The 27,125-nt window shown below is 37.2% G+C and overlaps 1 protein-coding gene across 1 annotated transcript in view; it reads right to left on the bottom strand.

Moving 5' to 3' along the window:
- The window catches only part of PDE1A (phosphodiesterase 1A), a gene marked incomplete at its 3' end in the record, with an annotated part of 45,195 nt that extends 18,456 nt beyond the window's left edge, over positions 1 to 26,739 (bottom strand). The window contains exons 1-11 of the mRNA XM_082314524.1: positions 26,639 to 26,739; positions 26,116 to 26,182; positions 25,038 to 25,154; positions 23,490 to 23,630; positions 18,632 to 18,732; positions 15,940 to 16,065; positions 9,883 to 9,984; positions 9,643 to 9,763; positions 5,756 to 5,837; positions 4,057 to 4,177; positions 1,675 to 1,859 (exon numbers count right to left, since the gene is read on the bottom strand). Coding sequence (XP_082170650.1) covers positions 1,675 to 1,859; positions 4,057 to 4,177; positions 5,756 to 5,837; positions 9,643 to 9,763; positions 9,883 to 9,984; positions 15,940 to 16,065; positions 18,632 to 18,732; positions 23,490 to 23,630; positions 25,038 to 25,154; positions 26,116 to 26,182; positions 26,639 to 26,724 — 1,249 coding nt within the window. The 5' untranslated portion in view covers positions 26,725 to 26,739. The remainder of the gene's footprint in view (positions 1 to 1,674; positions 1,860 to 4,056; positions 4,178 to 5,755; positions 5,838 to 9,642; positions 9,764 to 9,882; positions 9,985 to 15,939; positions 16,066 to 18,631; positions 18,733 to 23,489; positions 23,631 to 25,037; positions 25,155 to 26,115; positions 26,183 to 26,638) is intronic.
- Between the last annotated feature and the right edge of the window lie 386 nt (positions 26,740 to 27,125).

Genomic DNA, 27,125 nt, shown 5'->3' with positions numbered 1-27,125 from the left:
ACAACCACTCTCTGGGCTTGGCCATCCAGCCAGTTTTTAACCCAGTGTAGAGTGCACCCATCCAAGCTGTGTGCAGCCAGCTTCTCCAGAAGAATGCTGTGGGAGACTGTGTCAAAGGCCTTACTACAGTCCAAGTAGACAACATCCACAGCCTTCCCCTCATCCACTAGGTGGGTCACCTTGTCATAGAAGGAGACCAGGTTAGTGAAACAGGATCTCCCTTTCATAAACCCATGCTGGCTGGGCCTGATCCCTCGGTTGTCCTGCATTTGCTGTATAATGGCACTCAAGACGACCTGCTCCATGACCTTCCCCGGCACCGAAGTCAGGCTGACAGGCCTGTAGTTCCCGGGATCCTCCTTCCAACCCTTCTTGTAGAGGGACGTCACGTTTGCTAGTTTCCAGTCATCCAGGACCTCCCCGGTTGACCAGGACTGCAGATAAATAATGGAGAGTGGCTTGGCCTGCTCCTCTGCTAGCTCCCTCATTATCCTTGGGTGGATCCCATCTGGGCCCATGGACTTATGCACACCCATCTGGGCCCATGGACTTATGCACATCCAATCGATCATATGAAGCAGCTCATGAAGAAAAGACAATATTAGTTGAATCTCTCCTCAGCTGTCCCTTCTACCTAACTCTCAAGTCATCGTCACAATAGATTATGGAACCTTGTTCTTACTTAATATTCTCCTAACAAGAATATTCATTCACAATTTAACACTAAATGAGATTTTAGCACTGCTCAGCAGTGTTTTTCTTTCTTGTCTGACACCTCTTTGAGAAAAAAGATGCTGCTTTGGATGATGGGATGAAAGACAAGGCTGGCACTGGGTTCCAGGATACCATTCCCTGCAGTCAGTATCAGGTCATGTACAGTGAGACCAGTCCCAGCAGTGAAACACTATACTGAAATATTCCAGGTGCTTACTCAGAAACAACACAGACTGTGGTCAAAATATTCCCAAATGCCATTCACTTAACCTGGATCAAGGTTATAAATTGTGTTTGACAATTATCACAAATCATCTCACTCAGAAACTCTAACCCCAGACAATTTTCAGATATGGCTTATGAACTACGATGCTTGATGTAGGCTTAGCTTTATTAACTATCAACTGGCAAATGAAGAGTCACTTTTTGCCTTGTTTGAGTCTAATACATGTTGTGATTGCCCAAATCTTTAGATCCACTGAGTCATTTAAATAATTGCCTACAGCATAGTCCCAAGAAGCCTGCAATACTGAATTTTGTTCCATACAGTAGGGAACAAATAGCATTTCTAATAGCAAAGTACAACTTTTATGTTTCTTAAGAAATGTGGCAGCACATACTACTTTGAATTGTTGATTTTGCCATTTAAAGCAGATGTCAGTATCAGTTATGATTAAATGTGCAAGCACGCACATTTCTAAACTAAACTTCCAAAGATAAGCTGAGCAGCACAGAGCCTTATTGTACAGGCTATAAGATTTCCTCTCATCCCCTGACCACCTAGTTCTCTTTATACTTCCTGGGAGAGCAAAACAGGACCATCTAAACAAACATTAAGACATAAAATATATGAATACAAGACAACTACATATTTTTATAGGTTGAAGGAAATTAAAAAATAAAGTAGGGGGAGATCTTAGGCAGTAACCTATAAAAATATTCCACCTTGGTATATCATACCTTCTACTGCTAATTCTTTCCATCTTTCTTTGTTTGCCTGAATGATCTTCATCAAGTTGTCCTTAAACCTCGTTAGGTCTACAGTTGCTAGAGAATTTTCTGTGTGAGTCCCTCCATCACTGGTACTTTTAAAACTGGGTCGTCTTTGTGCTTCAGCATTGCTTACTGCTCCCAAACTATTCTGGCTGCAGAAGGGAAAAAACCTTAAATTATGAACAGTCAGGGAATTTTAATAACACACAAACAGTTAATTTGAATCAAATTCCTTAGGACCTACATGCAATCACTAACTTGAAATAATAGTTTTCATCAAAGAGTTCCTAAGATACAAGACATTTCTTCAACTCATGAAGCTATAACCTGGGACTGATTCTTACAGACCTTTTTCCAGGGAATTCTCGAAAAAAGTGCGACAGCTGAAAATACATTACTTGTAAGTTGGTTCTTGAAAGAATGTTTATGTAGCCATTTTGGAGCAGCTTCTTAGCTGTGTTTTTGAATAGTGAATGGTATCTTTGGGGCTCACAGGAAAGACATCTGATGATTGTTATTTGTTGACCCATTTAAAAAAAGCAAGACACGAAAGAATATGACAGGTAAGTAAGTTCAGGTTCAGCTGAAAATTCTCTTCAAGGTACATGCCTTCAAGTGTAGTCAAAGCAGGAGTTAGTACAGTGGCTTTAAAATCCACTTAAGAGCTACTGCACCTACCTTACACCTAAGGTAAGGTAGGAGTCAAATTGATTATTCGTATGTGAATATGCAGATACATGTAAAGGTGAGAAAAAAAGAATGAACTCTCTTTTTTTCTTATGATTAAAAAATCAGACCTATTTCTGGCCTTGTACAGGTAATCATGTCATACCAGGTTTTGTTTACTCAATTATGCTGCATAGTTTATCTCATTGGTACCAAAGACAGATGTTAATATGCATACAAATGGATTTACATTAATCAGAAAATACAGTTGCAGGGAACCTATCAGCGAGAACTGCACAAGAAGAGTTAACTGTAATTTCCGTGTGCTCCAGAGATGTTGAATGGGACAGAATGGAAAGAATAGGCTATAATTCTAATGTTTTCCAGGCACTACAGTGAATGTCACGCCATATACGCATCGCGTCCACCCAGTGGTGCTTGTGCAACTCTGCTGGCTTAGACATTTCTGTATCATGCCATAGGCTCTCCACTCTCTTCATAAGTGTAGCTCTTGATTCCATACTAAGAAAAAAATCCCTTTGTCCTCCATCTCACGTGAGGAAGCTTTGCTGGATCATAAGCCTTTGTTCATCTACCACTCAGTCATGAACACCAACCAAAAATGAAACCTAGAGCTACTAATCATTTGCAGCTGCTAAACACTCATTTGTGAAGAAGTGAGTAGGTAAACAAGGTTGTTATCAATAATGCCTTAGTTTAGCACTGTTCCCCAAAACACTAAGAACGCTGTCATAAATACCTACTTCTAGTAACTTCTACTTACTTCTAGTAACCGAAATACAGGTAGAGTAAAGTCATGATCAGAAAAGAGCTAGGTTCATCATTTTCCTATTAAAATCTAACTAATGCACAGCAAATGAAAAATTGCCCTGCAGAGTTATCATATTAGTATCCTCAATGAAAGCTCAAATTACAGTTTTAAAATGAAAAAACATGTGGTAACAGAGGCAATATCCGTAAAAGCAACATCTGATTATTGAACAATGCTTTCAGCGTGGAGTCACTCAGATAACATTGTCTGTCATAGCTAGTTTGTTTTATAGACAACTTCTATTATGATGCAAAAATCAAGAGCTTGATGGGCAACCCCCACCACCCCCGCATCTCACTTATACTGTATTTAGAACTCTTAAGTGGAATACAAATGGAATCATTTTGTCTCAAGTGTATATATCAAATAATACTAAAATGGAGCTGCGAAGAAGAGTGACCTACAGCATAATAAAAAACAGAAAAAAACCCTGAAACCGCCTTCACCACCTCCACTTCCAATTGTTTCTCAGAAAAAAAAGAACGACTTTTGGTACTGTCAATTAAAATTATACTGAAAATGGCTCAGGAGAGGAGAACCAGGAACTTCAATAATCTATTGCAAAGATTATAGTCAAAAGAAAAAAATTGTTATTAGATACTCTGTAGAAAATCAACTTTATATTTTATACATGTGTATTCTGCTTGTTATTGTGTTTATGCCTTTTTATATGCATGATCATCCACAGCCAATGGAGTAATAGCATATTGCAAATGCAACATAGCACCACATGGTGGCAATACTGTACAGCTATTTATGTTTTCCAACTGTTAAAATAATTGCAATAATTCTGAGAATGACATTATTATGTTAGTTTATGTTAGTTCAATAACTAAGCAGTGTATTCATACCTGGGTGTCCCAAATGCAGGACTTTCAGATTTTGATGCTTCCTCTATAAGAGGCATAACAATTTTCTCCATTGAGTCCGTAAGAAGAGAAAATGTTGGTTCTACTATGAAATCAATGAAACCTAAAGAAGAAAAAGAGAGAAAATCAGATTTTACATTTTCACAGCTCTCAAATCTAAAAATAAATACTTGATATCAGGCTGATTTTCTGACTGTAGTCCTGATTCAATATACTAGATACCACTAGTATAATCTTGAGGAAAAAAGCACAAAACCAAAAACACCTGAAGCTGTACAGATATAACTAGATATTAGTAATTATAGCTTTTCATTCCTTTTTCTTGTAAATTTTATGCACTGCAGAACACACCTACCATTTGAAATGAATATTAATTATTGAATAGAAAGGAAGGTACAGTTGAGCCAAGGGGCTATAGAAGTCATACTGTCTCTTTTACCATTCAGATCTTCTTGCCAAGGAGTTAATATTTCAAACTGCTGTTTATTATTCTGTGGAGGTAAAGTGTTATTTCACAGTGTGTAGGAGTGTTCTGTCAAATCAGTGAAGAGAACAAGTAATATCCTTAGGAGACAGCATTCATCCCACAGTTCTGAGATGTCAGCTCTGAACAATGTCTTTTACATTTTAAAGTGCTCATCAAGGTATGGAATGACACAGTGAGAGAATGAAGCATTATTCTCTGCTGAGCACTTAACAGAAAAAAAAATGCTAAAACATGAGCTAGCAATGGATTTCCAGATGTCTTCATACTCTAACCGTGCAACACAGCACAAAGGTGAGCAACAGTGCTTCAGCCTAGGATCCACCTTCCCTCCTGCAGTAGGTATGATGCTCAAGCATGTTGCCTTTCAAGTCCCAGTGAAATGGAATAAAGGACATTTTGAGTGACAAGATCAGACAGGATGACATGCTTCAGTTCAAGAATAAGAGACTGTCACCTATAGAATCTTTCCCTGAGTACTGTGTTCACTCACATAAAAGGCACAGCTGTTGGTAGGACATACTGCTTTACTTAATATCTCCTTGTAACTAGCCCCAGTGATCTTTACCAATTTTTATTTCCTTATTATTGCCAATGGAAATGGGGATAGAGAGAGACAAGACCTGCATTTCTGAAAATGGGAAGCTGAAGTTTGACCACTGTTGACCAAAATGCAATTAGGACTGACAGGAACAGAATGCACTGGTCCTTGTCAACCCAAGGAGGCTTGACCCTGTGTAGTTTGACTCTGCCACACTGACAGTCTTAACTGCAGTCCAGAGATCTGACGTATGAATTAGCTTTAATTTAAGATGCATCTACAAAACGTTACCAGAATTTCAGATTATAGTAGAGACAGACCTGTGAGTTCTTGAGCAAGAGTCAGTCTGTCTGAGGACATGATCTACCAAACTCTAAAGCATGTACAATAAAAGTTGAGCTCACGTCCAGTACTTTGGTTAATCCCTCTCCTACCCCTCCTTGGCATCGTGTGCTGAAATGACTTCATGTTCTTTTGAGACCAGCACATTTCTGCTGTAAGAGCATAGGAGTTTAGTGAAGAGATAGGTGCAAGAAAATACCTTCTATATGATGGCATTTGGAACATTCAAAATTCAAAATGGGTATAAGAAATGCCCACATGATTTTACATGCTCCTACACATAGAAGAAAAAGAAAAACACAACTTGTTATTACCTATTTGGGACTGAGCTACCAAAGTAGACTTGCGGTCACAGAGTGGGGAAAACTGAAGACCTAAAGCAGCCTCCTTGTCTCCCTGCAAACAACAACGTTTAATATTATAAGCACATATTTGATAGAGGGACAGAGAGGCAAAGGAATCTGAACATTTTCAGTATTTATTCAGGAGATTACTTTTTTCACTTTATACTCCTAAATAAAAACAAGCCACAGGCAAAAAAACCCTCATTATTTATCTTTAAATTTTCAGGAAAAGTCAAAATTCTGACTTACATTTGACAATTTTTATATAAAGGGACTTATCGCATGCAAGTTCTCCTCAAGAGCAAGGCATGTGGCAATGACATTTAACATATATGAAGTCCTTCAAAATTCACAGTTTAGTGCTGCTGATCCCAGATGTAATGGGATTGGAGATATTTAGACATGTTTGTAATAATATGCCAAACACTAAGTGTTTCCTTCTATTACATTGGTTTGTCCAACGTGTAAAATTTCTTCAATGGATTTATACAGGTCAAGGGCATGATCTGACTTGAACTCATTCTCACTAGCAGGCACGTCTCTCTGCTGCTGAAGCCATAAAAAAGCACAAGCTCAATTTCATTGCTCAAGATGACTTGTACAAACCTAGTTCTGAAAATATTTCAACACCTAACACATTAAAAGAGTTTTTTTGTCATAACAGTCTTAACAGACAGGGGGGTGTTAGCTCCATTTTCAGCACGGTAGACCAACTGACTTGCAAAAGCCTAAAAAGGAAGTCTAGTGGTGCAAAAAAAAAACCCTGAAGAGACATCTTTCAAAGGAGGCTACAATTTGTGTTGCTGGACAAACCTGGCCCCCAGAAGCACTGACATTATAGATATAGGAAAACTTAGTCTTTCAAGTAAAATGGCTTTACATATTACATTAGTCATCGAGAGTGCGGTTCCATGATCATTCAGTGGGGAGCAGCACATGAACATTTTCCCAAAAATTTCATCAGAAGCTGACGGGTGAAGGGGGCAGTATCAACCTTCCTTAGTCTTTTTATTATATATCATTGAACTAGATTTGGGAAAAGTTTAGAACTATAATACCAATAAAAGCACTTCAGTCACAGGAACAGATGTAGCTCGCAGATTGTGTTTCATGTGGAAGTGGAGAGTTTTATCACTGTGGCCTTTAAATTTTATGCTCAAGTGTTCATAATTTGACTTCAGAGTGTAGAACACATGAACACTTACTACCAGGAGCAGTGCCAGTGGTATCTCCGAGTAAATGCAGGAGCCAGATTGTGATATAATATAAACTGGCATGGTTCTAACCATTTCAGCCATTGTTGAATACAGGATTTCTAAAGCAATATTAATTTTGTAATCTTCCCTTAACTAGGTATTAAAAAAGAAAAAATTCCACACTAGCAAAGAAAGTTTGAATTTTTTTATGTTTTCAAGTAGCTCTTTACCCTAATTATGAATTACTTTGCAATTAATATAATACATAATTAATACTTAAATGTCATATGAATCTAAGTCTATTGTAAATCGACACAGCACTGATATTTAAATTGATCATTAGAATTTCATGAGATTTAAAATAAAAAAAATCAATAAACTCACTGGACAAATTCTCTTGTGCTTTTGGATCTATTCAGACTGAGAGCAGAATGCTATAGGAGCTGTGATACTTCTTTGAGTGACTTGAACTATGTATTTATTTTTAAGGTTTTGAGATGGGTGGGTGTATTTCTATTTTAAACAAGTAGCTCAGATTTTTCTTGGCATTATAACACACTTTCTGTAGTTGTTGCTTTTAAACTTAAAGCGTTGTTTGGCTTATTCCCTGAAGTTAACACTGGCACATATTTTAACTATTAGCTGCAGTTAACAAAGTTTTTTGTCTAGGTGAATGTTCATTTTTTCCTGGTTCTCACTACTTTGAAAGCTGCCTGTTAAAGCATTGTTTTTGCACCAGCAGTTTCAGGCTTTGCTGCTTTTTCCTCTAAGGCAATAGAAGTAGTTGAATTACTATTTTTAAAGAAGAGAAGAGGAGGAATTAGCGGGCTTTGTATACATTTGGACTACTTCATCTTGGCTGGAGATGGAAATTTGGAAATCCCAGAGATTTCCACCACACACACTCAGATCAAGAGACCAGAGGATGCACAACCAAGCCAGTGCATCTAGGAAGCAGGAGACCTACTGTGTCTGCACTGCTCAGTGCATGTATATACGTGCAGTTACTTCATCACATGTTAAATGTGTTAGAACTACTCCACACATGCTGTTCTTAGTAGTACATATAAAGAGGGATTCAGTTCCTTGCACACTCCTCTACAGCCTGAAAGACTTTCACAATTTATACTGCTGAGTTGCAGAAATACATATATGGTGATTTGATTCTATTGTTAAATGCCTTCTCAAGTCTTTGAGCAGCTTATTTGGGATCCAGTTACTTCTAATGAAAGGATAAAGGAATAACTAAAACATTAGCAGATCCTATGCACTGAACGACCAGTGTGGTACTGTTTATTGCTAATGCTACATCCACTTGACTGGACACATTGCCTCACTGTCCCATGGGCTCTGCCTAGTCTGTCTCTCTGTGCCTAAAATGTTTTTACAGTTGGTCATTTCTGACCTTTTCAAGTAACATATATCTGGGGTAATCTGTTCCTCCTTTTTCCTCTCAAGTTCAAAATCCTCATCATTTCCATTTACAGAAGCAGACACAAACTCATGACTCTACTCAGTATTTCCACAAAACTTAGTCCATTCATTATTTAGATTAAGGCACCAGCTCTCCAATCTGTCTCCCCAGTGCAAAGCCCGGAGTCAAGGACATCCTGACGCTCCCTACTGAGAATTCATATAAAGAACCTCTAGGAACCTCCTAGGGCAGATGGGCCTAACAACCTCATGGTTTATCATACTTGCTTTTTTTATTCTCTGACCCCTTTTTCCAGTGTGACCTATCTGGTTTGAAAATGTCAGCATATAGCAAAATAACAAAAATCAAGACGAGCAAGACATACACTGTTCCATTATCTGTATTAACCATTTAAAAAAGCCTCTGCATAACTCTAGAAACTGAGTAATACCTAAACTGGATTTTGTTATCAGTTGTACTTCAGTAACTGTTATGTTAAAAATGTGCATGGTCACAAATATCCATTACAGGGAGAGTGTTCCCCCTTTGGAGAAATGTTTTTTTTTCACCTGCTGTGAGAAAAAAATGTCAGCAGTGACACCAACACCTACTGGGCTTTCCCTTTGAATTCAGTATCTCACAGAAATGAAAAGACTTTCACAAAGGTGTGTCTCTATTTTTGTTTTAGGATATATGGCCACAGCATTAACAGGATGATACTGTCTAACTTCTGGCTTTGGATCAGGTTGTTATGAAAGCAAAACCTTCAGATCTATGGTATATGCATGGCAAGCACTGGCAAAGAAAAGAAACAGGAAGGCTTTCTGAAATGTGAAACAGAGACAACTTTTTGCCTTCTTTGCTGAACATGAATTGTTTCTATTTTCAAGTCCCTCATCCTACCCTGCTGGTGCTTCTTTTTAACTCAAAGCATATATAAATCTCTGTCTACAGAATGAAAACAGCTTGACAAGTTATATTATTATTGAAAGAAAAAAAAATGCTACAACACTCAGAATGCTGGTATCAGCTGAAATAGATATAGAGCTATAACAATTTCATCTTATTCACGCACATAAAAGTTAAATTAATGTCAGTGGTATGTATGAAGAGTAAGGAATATATACTACTGACTATGCTTGTCAATCACAACCAACAGCATCCTTGCTGGTAGGCTTATGAAAAGATTTAATTGTTTAACCATTGCTTCTTGAACGAGATTTGTTAAAAGATTTTAAAAATGGCACCTGTCGAAAAAATTCTTCCATCAGGGCCATGGTCCACCGGTAGTGCAGTTCCCAGGATTTTGCTGGATGGCTTATGTCTGCTGCATGTAGAATCAAAGACATGGCTTTGGCTTTGTCTACCCTGTCAATTCAAGGACATGCTCCAATTATCTCAAAACAAAAGCAACTCTTTACATTATTTTCTTGTACATGAGCTCATTGAAAGACTATAGATAATGAACAGAATGGAAAATAACCTACCCCTCTGTCTGCTGTAGAGTATGTCGCATCGTTTTAATTTGTTGAAAATGACCCGACATATCTGTAGACAAGACCATCTCAATGACCAAGCTACGCAACTCCCTAAGAATAATTAAAAGCAAAATGACTGATTACAATTCATTTATTCTATGTATGGTACATTTGTTTAAGCAGTACTTGTTAATTTATAACTTTCTAAACAACATCACGGGGTTTATTATGTTTTAAAAAGCATTTAAATAAATTATTAACAACTTGAACGTTGTATCCTAAAGGGATTCTGTGAAAGCAATGTACTTCAGAAAATGCACTCTGCAATCATTATTTTAGAGTCACACTGTTTTGTAATTCCTCTTTTCTAGAGTATAAACTAAAATTACATGCAGTTCTGTCAGCCATTATAAGTCTTTCCTTATTTTTCCAACAGTAGAGTATTCAAAAAACCAGTCAGTCTCTGGGCTTACCACCACACAAGGGGATCTATCTGTGTCTTTTATTACCACCCTCATATAAATGCAGAGCAGGCATAACACTAAACCTAGGAAGAAGGCTGTGGAAACACTCAGAAGAGCAAGAGGTATTACATGTGAAACACTATCAATATTACACCAATATATGAACATTATGACAAAGTACCCTTCATCTCAAAAATAGCTTAATGCCTATTTCATGAATCAGAACAAGTTCAGGATTTATAGTTTGTCTATATCTTGGTATTATGGTCAGAGATGTTGGCTTGTCCATCAGCTTTCTATTAAATGAATATGAAAATAGTAAAACATGAATCATGTAAGAAAGTGTATTAATTCTCACTGTATATGAAAGTACATTAATTTTGTCAACAATAATTACTGATTTGGAAAATCCTGTTTCCTTGATGAAGAAGAATTGTATATAGACCATGTAGTAATCTACTGGGTCTTTATTTACATGCTTTTTAAATGGCCTAGGAGGATTTATGTGCAAGAGTGTTGCCTATATGTGTATTGGGGACAATTCACCACATTAAATCTTTGATTAAGTAGCATATATCTTCATGAGCACACTCCCAATCTTAAGGATGTCCAAGTATCAATTACAACAGTAGAATGCTACTTTAGTCATTCTCACTAATCTTTCATATTGTATTCATGTCTTTGATTTACTTAACAATGCACTTTTCTTTCAAAGGACTCTGATTTAAAGAGGTAAATTGCAGTTTTCTTTAGGGCTGTTAGAATAGTTTGTTATGAAAACTATCAAGACTGCTTTTGAGCCAAATTAATTGCATATTTAAGTTGATACTCCTCATTGATTTTTGTGTATTTATTCCTGATTTGCTTTGATGTAACTGGATAAAGACTCAGTCCTCTCACTTCTACTCAATATGCAGCCATAGCAACTTGCGTTTAGAAAATGCCTTACCTTATCTGACCTCGTAATAAGACAGTAATTAATTTGCATCCCAACTGTTCCTCCTCCACATTGCTTTGAAACTGTACCCTTCAAATACAGCCAAACCCATTTAAAAAAAAAAAAAAAAAGAAAAAAAAAACAGCTAACACTGCATGAAAACTGAGGGTTCTGCATTGTTAAACCCTGTTGTTTGTAAGACCGAAATAATTTTCACTTCCCTTTTCTACGGGAGATTTTCCTAGGAACTTTTCATGTCTGAAGAGTAATCAGAAACAAGCCCACCCCTACTACACAAGATGCACAGAAAAGCAAAAAGCTGCTTCCAGTAGATTCACACTGTGGTGGTAGGAGACAAACCCTAATTCTTACCTCCATCACCTGAATAAGGATCAAACAATGTAGCACTGTCATCCTCACACACTTCTGAAGATTAAAAAGCTGCTTAACAGCAGAGGAGAGGCTCTCCACCTACAGGTCAGGGTTGTTTCCTGCTTGTGCCCTCATCCATCATCAACAGAGAGACAGAAAATTCAGAAGTGATGGGGAAACGTTAAATAAAGCTTTACGAGAGTTATGAATGCTCAGTCTACTACTATTGCACAGAAGATTACTCTTGGACTTAAACAATTTCCAAACCGTTTCCCAGGGAAAAAAGACCCTCTCCACTTCCATACTGAAGGAGACCTCAGCTGGTCTCATAGGTAACTCCTATCAGAAATCTCTGCCCACTTCATTGAACAGTCCACAGCTACAGGCATTGGGATAATACAGTTAGCATTGCTCATGCTACTACGGCAAAAGATACGTAGGTGTTGCTGTCTTTCGTTCTATGACGGGAAGTGGTAACAGCATTCACGTACAGCGCATAGCGGTTTTTTGGGCCCACAATTGGAAGATTACTGGTTTTGAGTATACAGTCTCCACCTTTCTTAAGTAAACTGTCATGTCCTGTGCTGTCATCCTTTCTTAACCCTCCTATATCCGTATGTCCTATGGATAGGATACTGTAAAAAAGTAGACGCAAGATGGTGTGAAAAAATGACATTAATAATGCTGTAATAAACAAGAGAGAAGGAGTGGCACATTAATTTATCAGAAAAGTAGTTAACTCATAAACAGAAACCAGCTTTAACTGGATTTGTCCATGACAAAGACATTTAGTCAGTGGGAAACTAATGAGAAAATGCAGGAACAGGCTAAGATGAGCAAAAACAAGTTGGCAGCTGAAGACATAAGGTTCATCTTGCAAGTTATAGCAATCCTGCTTTCCTCAGACAGAAGACTCCCAAGGGAAGTAGTGAAAGAAAAGTTGTTCATTATGCATTGTATATAATGCATATTGTTTTTTAGTCTTTTTTATATAAACAGGCAATATAGCAATGTATGCCTTATGATGGGAATGGTTTGAGACACTAATACCACCTGACCACCTATAACTGTTGACGTAACACATGGGGCACTAGAACACCAGAAGCTTGGTAAATCAAAGGAGAAAGGAGGATAGAAAGGGATCCCTCTTTAGTAATTGAGGGGCACTAAGTGAGAGAAACAAGACAATATAAGACTGGAATATATTTTGAGTTGAGAAAAGGGTGAGAAAAGACTATGAATGTCACATGTGTTATCCACAAAGGACATCCTCATCAGAATGCTGGCAGTGTTTCCCTGCTCAGACCCAAACCCTATGTTTTAAACTTAATTGAAGCTGACAGTTTATTAGTGCATTTATCTTCTTAATGTTAACATGTAGAAAAGAAAATGTAATACTATAAAGTCATTCTCAGTCATTTTGCTTCGTCTTGCTGAAATAATTAGCAGAACCACAGTTTAAATAGGCAGGAGTATTAAATTTTTAAAAAATGAAATCGCTGCAACTCAAGAAAACAGATCTGACAGTAGTCAAGAAATTAATCAGTGCCAGGAAGTACATTAAAAAGTTGAACAAATTACCATTTCAATTTGCTTCCAATTTGACTCGGTGCAAACTTCAAAACTATTAGTCTAACAGCATGAATTTCAGTATAGAACCAAGAAGTTCACTCTAGTAATAATTAGAAAATTAAAGAGCTTCTTTTAAGTGGCTAACAGATCTGTCATTGCACCAAGGAACAACCATATCTGATGACAGGGTAACAGGTATTTTTGGATATTAGAAACGAATACCAGGAAACCATCATTTCCATGACTGACCTTCTAAATTAAGTATCAGACTTCAACAGGTTGTGCACATTCTCAGACTGGCACTTTGGAAGTTACCAGTTTGTTTGAAAGTACAGACTGTAATTGCCTAGCGAAGCGACAAAACATGGAACTGCATGTTCTCATTTAGTTGCTTGAGCTTATTACCCAGTTCATACATCTCTTCTAAGTTGTACTGAATAGCCCCAACAAGAGACCATAAATTCTACTTTCTCTGGTTGCCAAATCCCACCAACTTCAAACTGGCTGCCTATAACGGACTGGATCTGCGCAGCCACTGTATACAGACAAAATTCACAAAACTAAAATAAAATCCTCTAGGAAATCCAAATTGGGTTACAGTGAGAGGAGATTGAAAAGCAAGTGCAAACACACCTAGTCTGTGATTGAGCAGCTTCCAAAGGAACATGGTAGTTTATCACAGGTTCAAAAACCACACAGATATGAAATGCAACAAAATTAGAGCAAAGGGTCCATAGCATAAAGAAAAAGAACCGTGGGAAGACCAGACCAAGCAATCTATACAGAGAAGAGTGTGCTTCAGAAATGTGAAGACAATCTATCACATTCCTCCCTTTATGCTGTTGCAGTCCACCAGAGCAATATGTATAAACATCACACACTTGGAAACTATAGGCTCCTCTTTCCATTGGGAAATATTTTCTTTCACAGGAGTTTCCATCCTATCACTCTTTTCCCCAGTGACATAACAAAAGGGAACATCTGGGATGCACTGTACTAGCCGGAGCAACTGCATGTTGCTGCAGGGTTTCCCAAACTATACTCATTTATGGTGGTCTCTAGTGATGAAGGAGCCAGGGCTGGGGAAGCACGTAAGTGTCTTCAAGCCATCATTGGTCCAGTCCTGAACTGAAATTCAACTGAAGAAAATCTGCCCCTTTCTACCTGGAAGCATTCTCTGGTAGGACACAATATGAAACAACAACACTTCAAAAAAACATACTCAAGGCAACAAGTCTGAAGATTTGAAAATCATTACCTCTCTACAATGATGGTTTTAAAAGACAGAATACTAGCCTCTGATGGCTGTCTACTGACACAATCACTTTCTCCATACTCAATAGCTAGGACAAGCAAAAATAGGGTCACAGAGACCTATCAGCCCCAAAACTATCAGGTCCAAAATAGGTCCAAGCAGAGCAAAGCTGACTCATGTTGGCAATGAAAATCTAGGTGCATATGACAATTATTGCTACAGTTTACAATTACTTCCAGAGGTCTTTCTCCAGAACTAAATTTGCAACACAAGCTTTATGATAACTAAATCCAAATGAGTATCCTCTGAGAAGAAATCTTTTATGAGAATGAAAAAGTGTATGCTTCCTCTCTCACTTTGTATTAAATAAAAAAATAATATTACTTTAATATTAAGCATTTTGGAGTAGCTACAGAAAAATAATGAATTGAAAACCAAAAGGGTCGGCAGACTTACATTCAATAAACGTTTTATTTAGGGGTGTTCTGATCATGTAGATACGTAAAATCATGTAAATCTACAATGTAAAACAGACCTTCATCTGTAAACATGCACCACACCAAAATTTGATCTGACATTCACATATTCCTTCATAAATGTACAGTTTTGTGAAAATATAAATAACGCGGAGTATAGCTTTGTTATTCATGGTGGCATCATTCACAGTGGGAGACTTTCCTGGAAGCAGAACTTCACAGTCCATCTATTTAAAAGTTATTTTTAGGATCTCTGAATAATAGCTATGTTTACAGAAACACACAGAAGACTCATATTTTAAATGCTATACGTAGCGGTCAAAGATATGCAAAGATAATGTCCTTTTTAATAATGAAGAAAGCCTTATCTCTAACACTTGTTCATTTTGGTCTTACAGGTCTTAGTATTTGTGACATATCAATTATGATCCTGATTCTTGCAGCTGGTCAAATTTTCTTCAGGAATTACACTAAAACTAAGAAGAAGAAAAAAGAGATTTCTGTAGTGCTTCTGGGCCTTTATTATTTTTGGATTCTCCAGATAATTCATTTTTTAATGCTTAACCAGGATATGACTATGCTGTGCTATGTTACACAGCAGAAATCCCAGAGGCAGCAGTGCTCAAGCTGGCAGCAGAGTGTGACCCTGCACCGAGGTTTTAACCCACTGTTAGACAAAGGCAACCTAGCTCAAGAGGGGCAGCACTGTGGTTTTCCTGAAGGGCTATCTCACCTGAGACACTGCCCACACAGTCCAACACTGTGCCTCATAATGCACAACCTCAACTGGAAAATTATATGTAGTCTCCCAAACAGTACTTCTTTACACCACAGCAGCCTTCCCTAAGCTCTAAATACCCATTATTCCTTCCAGTGCCAAAGCTCCTTCCTGTAATTTGAACTCTTAAAATAGACTCCACAGGGAAGGCCTGGTGTTTTTTATTATTTTTAAATACTGGAATTAAGTTTGAATGTCACAGTAGGTCTTACCTCCAGTCATCTTTGGTTAAATTTGCCAGGATGTTCATCTCTTCTTCTTGCATGAGTCTATAAGCGGCACTTACATGATGATTTTCAAGAACAGAACGATCGTTGTACAATATTGCAACATCTGACCTAGTGTTAAAAAAAAAGGCAGAATTTGCAATAGCATCCTGATGATGGCACTGGGAAAGGTAGGACTGTGTATTCTCTATGAGAACTATTGACTAGATATATATATATCTCAAACTATGTTTATTTGTTCCTATTGTGTCAAATACAGATCAAGTTTCCATCCTAAATGCATTAAAATTACTATTATTATTCCATTGTATATACTGTTTGTGGGAAAGTAATATTTTTAAATGTGTAATGTTTTATTTATATAACTGTGACAAAAATTTGTGAGGAGGTCTTTGAGCTTCTTGACTGTAGATAGGATCATAGAGCAACAGAAATGCTTTAATTAGGCTATTCAAGAGCACTCTTTGGCAATACAACCATTTAAAATGCAATGCATTCAAAAATAGAGGGGGCTCCACACATAGCATGGGTATTAAGAAGTTACTACCGCTGTTCTGAGAGAGATGTGCTTTGGCCCATGTCACTCATAATCAGAAGGAGCTGTAAATAGTAAACTATTTTAATATTTCAATTTCATATGTTTTAAACAGATGCCATCTTTTGTCAGAAAAACAGCCAAACCTTGAGCCTCATAACAAAGGAATGGAAGATATGCTAAGCTGAAATTTGATTGCATTCAAGTGCTTCCTAAAGCCAGACCCTCACCATAACGTTAGCACCCTTGACAGTATCTTTTTCCTCTTAATTAAAGACTAACCTACAATACCACCATTACATATAGATTTTCACAAATTTTGATGCGGTATGGATTTATCACACTTAGCTTCAAATTTCATTAATTCTTGGAGAATTTGTTTCCCCAAGACTTGATCTGACTTGCTAAGCAACCTCAGGTCTCCCCTCTCTGCTACACTTCTGTTCTGATAAAACTATTTTCGAGTATCTCAATTTGGTCAGCTGAAAAGTCTGTACTAGAAGAAAGGTGTGATGATTTAGCAGCGCAGCTTATTATGATATTAATAAGGTAAATTTAACCTTTTTTTCTGTTGAGCAATAGTATATATTCAGTGTAACCACCCAGGTGGACGGTATGGTACCAATCTAAAAAGTTAAAATAGGATTGGAAACTTTATTTAGAGGGAACAAACCATAACCTCCCTAAAAAATGAATATATTTACATCCATAATCCTAATAAAATAATGAGAAAATCTGTGATTTGCCAATTATATGTGTTTATGAGGCACACTTTGACCCACATAGCTACTGATGGCTAGTTTTAAATGGTGCTAAGATTTGCTATGACTGTGACAACCTTTTCATCACCTTTTCTCAGGCAAAAGAAGCCTGGAATCGCAGCCCTGGGATGCCACATCAGGGCCAAGTTCCACTAGGAGGGAAGAATGAGCTCCATCACAAAACAAATACCTGCTTGCAAGCATGCCCAAGTAAAATTCAAAGGCTAACAGCTTAATTCATTTTCCACTGTTGCAATATTTCAGAGCAAAATATTAAGGACAAAAATAGAGAAGTAATATAAACTTGGAACAACAAACTGAAGTTTATTTTTAGCCAGACTATGCTGAGGGAGAAAAGAATTATGTCCTTGTTTCAGCTGCAGATCTAGAATTTGTTCATTATTGAAGGGCACATCTTGGGGCACAAGTATGTTAGAGATTTAATTTAAATGTAACCATTGGGCACTTTGTCTGTATAGGTGAGTGCGAGGATGCTTCTATTCAAAGCAGTAGTATTTCTAGCACAGAGCTGTTTGGTTAGAATATGCCAGTGCTTTGCCGAAAAGATTTTTTCAAGAGCAGGTAAAGCAGACTCCTCAACTGAGGACACTAAAAACAAAGTACAGCCTAGTGTGAGAGAACAATAAGATGCTTTGTACTAGGCTAAGTATCAGGCATACCATTTATTACCCAGTAGTGGATTGGTCAGTGATTTTCCTTTCATAAGCTGAAAATATTTTAAGGGAGAGAGGTATATGCTATTGTTCTGGACCAGAGGCTAGGATAACACACTGCGCCTGCGTGAGGATACAGTTAGCCTGACGGTCAAACTGGATTTCTTTCTAGATTTTTTTTTAACTACTACAGATGCTGTCAAAACATGCTAGGAGAGGACTTGTAGTAGATATTTCTAAAGCTGTACTTGAAGGTTTCTCCCTCTGTACTAGGACCCTGTAAGTTTAATACACAACTTGAAACAAAATGTAGCACCTGAAGTAGGTGTGGACACATCGCTGAAGGTGAAGTGATATTTTTCTGGGGATGCTGTGGAAGAAATTTTTGAGTTGAACGTATCAGAATTTAAGTGAGCAAGTAGAGGGGTGAGGGGTTTTCAAGTCCGTGTTCTGAATCTTTTTGAAATCTCTCTTGACGTATCAACTCCAAAATATTACTTCAAATACTATGGAGCTATCTCCTTACTTTTCCACACTGTCTCTGATCATGTGAGCACTCCCATTAACTGTACAGAGGTCAAGGAAGCAATTTGTAAAATCAGGAATGACCTGGCTACTTCCTGGCTATATCAGTAAGAGGTATGAAACAGTTCAGACCAATGAACAGCAAACTCCAGATACGGCACTTAAGAGACCGCTTTGCTTACCTTGTCTGAATATGAAAATTGTTTGTGGTCCCAGTATGTTCATAATCATGGACGGCAGCTGCAAAGATCATTGCTAAAATTTCCAGTTCTGTGAGCCAGTGCTGGTAAGCAAAAACCAAATCTTAGTCATAACTTCTATAATAGCCTAATTCAGATTAAACATTACAGTACTGGAAATATTTTGCATTACCTTCAACTTAAGTAAACTTTATTCTTGTCTTATTCCAGGTAACAATATGTCCATAACACTTCAATATTATACAGTAAAACAACTCCTTGTACTTATTATGATTTCTCTAAGACCAAGTTAATGTCCTTAGGGTCAGTAGCAAAGTAAATATTGGCAGCCAAAAATATAAGTTATAAAGATAATTACATGGTATACTTTGTAGCTGTTTTGAGTAGGAAGTATCTAATCTGCTAGCCCATACATGGCACTTGCCAAATTATGGTATATTAATCTAAAAACTTGATATGAATTTAAGGTTATAATTTGTCTTTTAGTGAACAATATATTCAGTTCATAATAAATTCTAGGTACAACATCAGCATTAACTATATTTTACCAGTGTACATAGAACTAAAATTAGGCCCATGGGAGATTTTTCTGTTCTAAATTTTATCATACTTTGTACTAGTGCAAAAAAAGGGTACATAAGGCTAGTATACAGTTACACAGAACAAAAGGTAATACAGGTCATGTATACAAAATGATGCAGACCTTAAAGTTTTGTGCACTTTTATACCTCTTGCTAACTGAGGCTGTTGTGTATCGTTTGGTTTGTAAAATAACTTCTATTATTTTACCTTTCAAGTTCTATTTCTTGAATGATAAATCATCCTTGAGGAGAAATTTTACTCCATCTAAAAATGGGGGCAGAAAAATCATATGATAATTAACCCCCGCAGTCATAGGACTGATTAAGTCAAATGCCAGTCAAGCATTTCCACACATATTTCAGAATTTTTTAGTGTAGAAGTAAGCTTCTGTACTAAAGGATTGAAGAATGATCTCATCCTTATGCACCCATATATGCACATACATGTGTATGAATGGATGTAAGATGTATAAGCTGCCAGAAGTAGTATAAGCTGCCAATAGTAGTACTTCTTTCAAAGAAGAAGAAAGGAAACAGTCAAGATTCATAAATAATGAGAGAATAATGAAATAGGTCACGCAGCGACAAAATAAGACTGCTAAGGAACAACAAGTACTGACTGTTGGTGAAGCAGTATAGATTAGAAAAGGTCACAACAGAGGACTGAGAATGTACTGTAAGCAGTTCTAAAAATGGAAATGATGACCTTCATCGTATTGTGTGTCACAAGAAACCAGGCCATGACCGGTCCTGGCTTTCACAATGTTTTCAACATACCAAATAGAATAGAAACCCAGAAATTCTTAGTAACTAAAGCTAAACATAAACTTTTTCTTTAAGACACATTTTCAAAGATCAGCTTTTTTAGTAACGAAAATAGTTGCTAGACAATGCATTTATAAGTAGAAGAGCATTCCTTACAAACAACATCTATAGGCTACCCACGAAATTCATATGGTGCTATATGAGAGCAAGTATTCTAAAGACTGTAGCTGTACAGTCAAAATTCAGATCAGTATTCAAATCAGAGAATCAAAGAACTACTTTACCTAAAGGATTTCTAAGGAAGCAGGCAAAAGCTCTTAGAGAGACAGTTAACAAGTGCTTTTCTCAAAGGGAGAGGGAAAGGCAGGTATCCAGAGGTCTGCAAGACTGCAAAGAGCTGGAAACTGCTTCCCTCCCTGCTTCCCTACACATGCAGGTGTAACACCTATTGGAAAAGATCTCTTCTATTGAGAGATGTTTTCCAGTATTATAAATTGCTTATAAGTAAACAGACACATTTTAACTTTTCATGACCTCTGGTTCCAACTATTTTCTTAAACAATGATGGATTTAAAAATGAGTAAGAAAGGGAGTCTCACAATGCACTTATTGACAGTAAAGACATTTTTTCCTTTAGTTTGAGCAATGCAGGTACGTGGGAGGAGAAAAGGGATGGTGGGAAGATGATCGATGACTCAAAAGTTCCTTACAAGATGTATTCCCTAGGACTTGGATTCTTAAATCTTTATAAAGATGAACACTTCATAAATGCAAGCTTGAGTTATATATTTCAGTCGTATCATCTGGGGTTTAATCTCTTGGGAAGGTTAATAGATTGTGTGCCATCTGTGATATCTAACTTTCTAACACTGATCTCAGGTGGCTGGATCTTGTTTCTTAAGCTAGACAGTATCTTTTGGAAAATACAATGATCATTTTATTTCCTTAAATGCTACTCTGAATATGTGTTATTCTTCACTGGAATCTCTCTAAAGGTTTGCGGAGAAGCATAAACTCTGACCAGCCAAATTTTTTGGCAAATGCTGAAATATGGCTGTTTTCCAGGTACCTATAAAAGACACAAAATGTATGACCTCAACAACAGGAATCATGAAAAGAATTTTCTAAAACCTAGCTTTTTGAAAAAATTTTTTCAGTATGTTTTCAGACGTGAACAGGGAAGACAGCAATTCTTTGCAAGATTTGGGAGTCAGTATCAGTTCCTTAAGATACAATGAAAACACAAGAACTTCAAATCTCATGCCAATCTGCAAAAAACGTACAGGAATTTGATACAGAATTGCATCAAATTGACTCCAATCCAGGTATTTGTTAGAAGATACAGCGGAGTTAAAAGAGGCATTACAATGGACATACTCTGAAAACTATTCGCTTGAGAAGGAAACTTCAAATTGTTCTTGAGTAAGGTTCTGTAGGGTTAACCAGGCAACAGGAAAAAAACCCCAACAAGTTAAACAGAACATTCGCATGATACTGATGCGTTCTCAAACTGCAAATGACATTTGGGACAAAAATACTTTGCAAGCTGCAGAATCACTAGGCCTTCTTTCAAAGACTGATTTCTATAAATGTTCTTTCTGCCTGGCAAGCTACATCTGTTTGAAGGCACTCTTGACTAAGTGTTGTCCTAGTTAGACATCTTTCCAAGAACTTTCCAATATCATAATTCAGCAATTCAAATGTGAATATTTAAAACCTGGCCTAATTTTATAGGAATATTTTCTAGCAGCATTGCAACTTTAATGAGGTTTTACAGCAAAGTAACAGAAACAAAGTCTAAGCTTTTCTGAAAATAGTTGTCCACATCACATCAAAGTCCAGTTGCAAGGTTAAGATGCTAATATCATAAAACTTGAGTTGGAGAGGCCTTTCTCATTCTTGTGTGCACCTGGTGGAATAGCAGATATTCAAATATGAAACAGGTGCCTTCATTCAGTGTTCAGAGATAGGCAAAGTGTGTTGCAAAGTTGTTTAATTAATGGCTAAACATTCCAAATTGACTAGGATAGCTCTGGAAGTTGGAACCTTGTCCTGGCATCACAAAGAAAATATGGATGGTACTGTCTTTTTTTGAAGGGCGGATGGGCACAGTTACAATGGGCCAAAGAGATATTTATAATGCATAAGACAACAGAGGGATTTTCCTCCCTGTTAAGTTGCTGGTCCAGATGTATACCTGCAACAAAGACATGTCTCACATCACTTAATGCTTGCAGTTAATCTTACAGTAGAAGACAAGGGTAGGATAGGAACCATGATCTAATCTCTTCAAGCTTTTTCTTTTACTAAAACATTATTTTGATAGGTGAACATCTTATACAACAACTTTGGTTTGGAGTGATCTTGGCAAGAGCTGTCTAGCCTATTCTTCAGTCTAGTTTGGAAGTCCTTTCTTAAGAAAACCTCTCAATAAGAAAAGGAATCTCGGCTGCTGAAGACTCCAGGCTTCATTCTGCAAGTAGTACTTGTGTTAAAATACAGCTTTAAAAACTTGATGCTTAGAAGCAAAACACTTATTTCAAACAGTAGAATTAAACCCTGCAATGCCTAGGTACTTGTTCTGTCCTCCCCTGAAGCCAACGGCAAAGCTTCCAGTGAGAAAAGGCTTAACATAAGTCAATGACTGTCACTTATTATGTCACTTATTATGTCACTTATTATTGGAGCACAAACATTTAGAGTCAGCCCTAAAACCAGAAATCAGACACTATCACTTCCCGCTTTTTTTTTTTTTGAAAGAAGTGCATTCATAGTTAAGACAAATCATCAAAAGGCCATTGACAGAAATGTTCATTTTCTTTCAGTCAGTATTTACTTTTGTCTAGCAAACTGATAGTGAGGAGACTCCCACTGCTGGTATTAAATCAAAGGTAAGTGTTTAGAGTAAAAATGCTTGCAGAGACTCACTTCACTTCCCAAAGCAAATACTAAAAAATATTGGGATATTGCAATAGTGCAAGGCAAATGCAATCTCCTGCCTACTATAGGCACATACAGTATGCAAGAGCAGTCCTAAATAAGGTTATAAACAGAAAGAAAAAGCAGCTGCAGAGTATTTGAGTAAGCCTGCACTGATTCAGTATCTCTTTCAATGGCCAGGACCTCAGCAGATACTAAAGCTTCCTTGCCTGATCACACCTCCCAGGCTCTGATGTGGAAGTGAAAAATTCTCACCTGCCCACTCCTGCAAATGTATCTCTTCTAGTATGATATATAATGACCAAGCCCAGCCAATGAAAAGCAAAAAGGATTTAAGGAGGATTTTTTTCTCTTTTTTCCTCCGCATCAGGAGAGTTCCAGCCTGGAGGAACTGTTAAAATTACATAAAGTTCACAGCCTGAATGGTAGTTTTGAATCTATCTCTGTACAATTTTCAAGGGAGCTTTTTCCTTAAGAAAAGACAAATGCACACATGTATCCAAAACAGCAGAGGCTGAGAAAAGAAGTAAATTGAACTTCGCAGTATTTCTTACCATGATACCAGTGTGAATCATTATGTAATGCACAGTTTGAGTAACATCAGCTGCATGGATCAAATTGTGATACGGATTTTTGTATTTGCTGTAACCAATCTCAAGAGCTTCAGCAAATGAAATAAGATTGGGAACAGGGATCTGGGGGGAAGCAAAAATTAAAATAAATGTTTTTTTCCTGCAACAGCTCCAAAGTTAATCATGCATTGAATAAACCATAAGTAAATATACCATAGACTTTAGTTAACGAACAACAAATTGTAAAGATCTAATATCTTACATGCATCAGGAAGTTTTCACCCAGTTCTTGTAGATGTTATATCCCTCTACATACACCACACACAGCATGTGGTTAGTGTACAAGAAACTGCAGATCTATCAACCAAATAGTTTTCGAGACATGTCTGTCTGTGCCAGGAATGCATACGTTGCTCATATAATAAAGGCATGACAGACAGGAGTCTGTCAATAGGATTATCTCTTTTTCTTCACCAGTTTTACCTTGCCTGAGACAAGATTTCCTTGAATCTGATAGTCTGCCTTCTCTTCCTTCTCTTCCTCCAGGCAATGTATGAAGTACAGGTACTATCTAGTCCCATTTTTTTCCAATATTATGGAATTACATTTTTCTTAAGATTTTTTTCTTTATTTAAAAGCTCTGCAAGGTAAACAGTGGGACTGAGAATGGGCTTAAGCCCACTGAGCCAGTAACATTGTGTACTTTCTGACTGCATTGCTAATGGTAGCCCTAGTGTGGTTCTGACTTCAAGCACCCAGAGCCTGAAGAGAAAAGCTTGATAGGAAAAGCTGAGTCTGGGTTATCAGTTAAAATTAAAATACTCAAACCAACTTCAGGGTGACGCAGCCTCTTCAAATGGAACATGGTGTTTCGCAGTGGAGAGATTTTGAAACTGTAATGAAATTTTCATTCCGTCCTATTATAATGATAAATTTGGCACGTTGATCCATTTTTTTATCTCAGCCTTTCAAAGTTGCTTATAAATACTCCATATTGTATTGCAACACCCTGCAAATACCACAGAAAAACAGCCTTCTCTTTATATAGCCCCTAAGTTGGTTAGGAGAGGAAGGTTCGGCTGAAACCCCTGTACAGTGTTGGGCAACATACTATGATGTAGAAAAAGTACTTGGGACTAACTACACTTTTCTGCCTTATTAGGAATCTGTGTTCCATGAAGCTGGGACACCGATTCAGTACTGCTGAGTAAACAGGCTGTATACATAATCTGTCTACTTAATTCTTACAGCATTCAGCTGCACACTAGCAACGTCCCATCCCAAACTGACTTGACATGGGTGTACATAGCTTTCCATTTTTTGGGTCGCAGAAAAATTTGCATGCTCTGGGTGAAGTTCCATTTGGTAGAACTATTGGCATATTACAATGTTCAATTTGCCATATTCTTTGGAATTCTGCACTGCATTGCACAATAAAATACCATTTCAAACACATCCTAGCTTTCTTGTATTTTAAATTTGACATACTTATTTTTGCACACATATTTTTATTTGTGGCTAGTTTCTGACCTTGAAACGGCTCAAAAGGTCATATCGGGTAAACAGCTCATACATCATAAACTTCAGACTGTGCTCTCCACTTGCTTCATTTAGGGCAAATACGTCAAAAGACCATTTATCAACATCCTGTAGATGAGGGGAAAAGAAAAAGAACATAAAGTTTCCATCTGTTTAAGCAGGTTTCCAGTTAATCACTGGAAAAGATATTTGGGGTTTTTTTGGGGGGAAGGAGGAGAGAGGTGGTTTTTATTGTCCAACTCTTTCAAACTCCTACTGTAGATAACACATTAATGACTATTTCAATATTAATGATGAAAATAGTTGTGCCAGCTATGAATAAAATACTTGTAACATGAACTATGCAACTTTGTATGCTTCAAATCAAAGGCCTTAATCTTTCAAATTTAACTTTCTGCTTACAAATTGTCTATAGAACTTCATGGAGCTAATGTGAATACTCATCCTTTAAATAGGCTATTACGCAATGTCATTAACACTGTAGCCATATACCAATTTGAGAATAATATAAGAGTGTTTGACTTTCAGGGAAAAAGGTGAGGCACTACATTCTCAAGAAATACCATTTTTAATTGCATACATAGCCATGGGAACTTTAGTACTATAGAAGATCACCTTTTGGGTGAAATACTATAATGCCTTAAATTCATAGCAAATACTGTACTCGTTCCATAAGCTGCAGCTTCTTTTGTTAGCTCTATCCCAATACTACTACTCCTTTTTCTTTCCTAAAAAGGAAACAAATTCTGCTCTCTGAGACACTGATTACCATACCACTCAGAGCTGATAAAACCATGTCTCACATTTCTATAAAAATTTCTATATAAATTTCATCTATTGCTCTAATAACATCTAAATGAAATCACAACTAATCAGTGAAAGAATATATAGAATCATATGCTATTTGTGAATTTTTAACTATTAACTTCTCTGTTCTGTGTGCTCAGTTCTGTAGTACTAAATATGGCTAGAGTATGTTCAGTAGACAAAATATATTCATTTCACTCTAAAAGTCACTAAACATAAGTACAAATACATTCAAATTCCACAATGATTAAACTTCTTTCACCTTAAATGTTACTATCACTTCTGCTGGGTAAGCCAAACCAACCATGCTAGAAGTTCTTCGGTACATCCTAAAAGAACAAATAAAATATTAAGTAATAGTATTCCTTTAAAAAGTACTGGAACAATTTCTCTTTTTTTAATTCATCTTTCACAGTTTGTGAAACAATACTAAACTATTTAAGGGTCTGATTCCAAAGACGACATAAGTCTTTTTATGAACTTATGAGAAAAGCTCCTCTGCTGGTGTATTACTCTCTTATGTTAGTGCAGTCTTTGGTACATTGTCGTGTAGAAGTTTCCAAGCTATGAAGTTCACTCCCAGAATTTTCCAAAGTCCAGGAAATTTCCTTACAAATTTAGAGGTTTCATTGGAATTTCTGTATAGAAAAATACAGCGATTGCAGAAATTGAAACCTAAATCCTGGCTCAAAGATTTGCTTCAGGTTCATTCCACCACTAAGGGATCTTCAACGACAGATGGAGTGGTTAAAAGACTTGCTATAATAAGAAAACAAAGCTCTCACCTTTCTACAAAAATCCCAGCCTGTACAGCATGCACAATGCTTCGGAATTTGGGCTTTTCTTCAGGTCTCCTCTTCACTATTCCCATTTCCCTCGTGAATGTAGAAGCTAACCAGTCCCGCACTTCCAGTGGGACTGAATCCGACTGGATGTCAGAGAGCTCATCCTCAGTGTCCAAAAGCTTCCTACAAAAAAATTAATAACAGGTAACTTAGAGGATGGCAGACTGAAGCAAAAACACTATGGACAGGTGAACAGCCAACAAAACTTAATTTAACAGGAGCAGAGGTCGCCTGTAGAATTGACTCAGCACAGCACTAAATGTCTTCTCTGGTAGACACCGAGGCCACCCGGAAGCTGGGCACAGCAGGTATCCTCCCTCTCTCCCCCTGCTCATGTTCCAGAAGGTAAAAGATACCCAAATGGAAGATATTCAAGTAAAGGCAAGTGAAGATTTTTCTACAAAGATGCCACAGCTTTCGTGGACTG

The sequence above is a fragment of the Platalea leucorodia genome (genome assembly GCF_965183815.1).
Source record: "Platalea leucorodia genome assembly, chromosome: 5".
In the NCBI taxonomy this organism is placed as follows: Eukaryota; Metazoa; Chordata; class Aves; order Pelecaniformes; family Threskiornithidae; genus Platalea; species Platalea leucorodia.
Note: the sequence above shows the minus strand (reverse complement) of the source record. Positions and strands in the feature narration are given on the sequence as shown.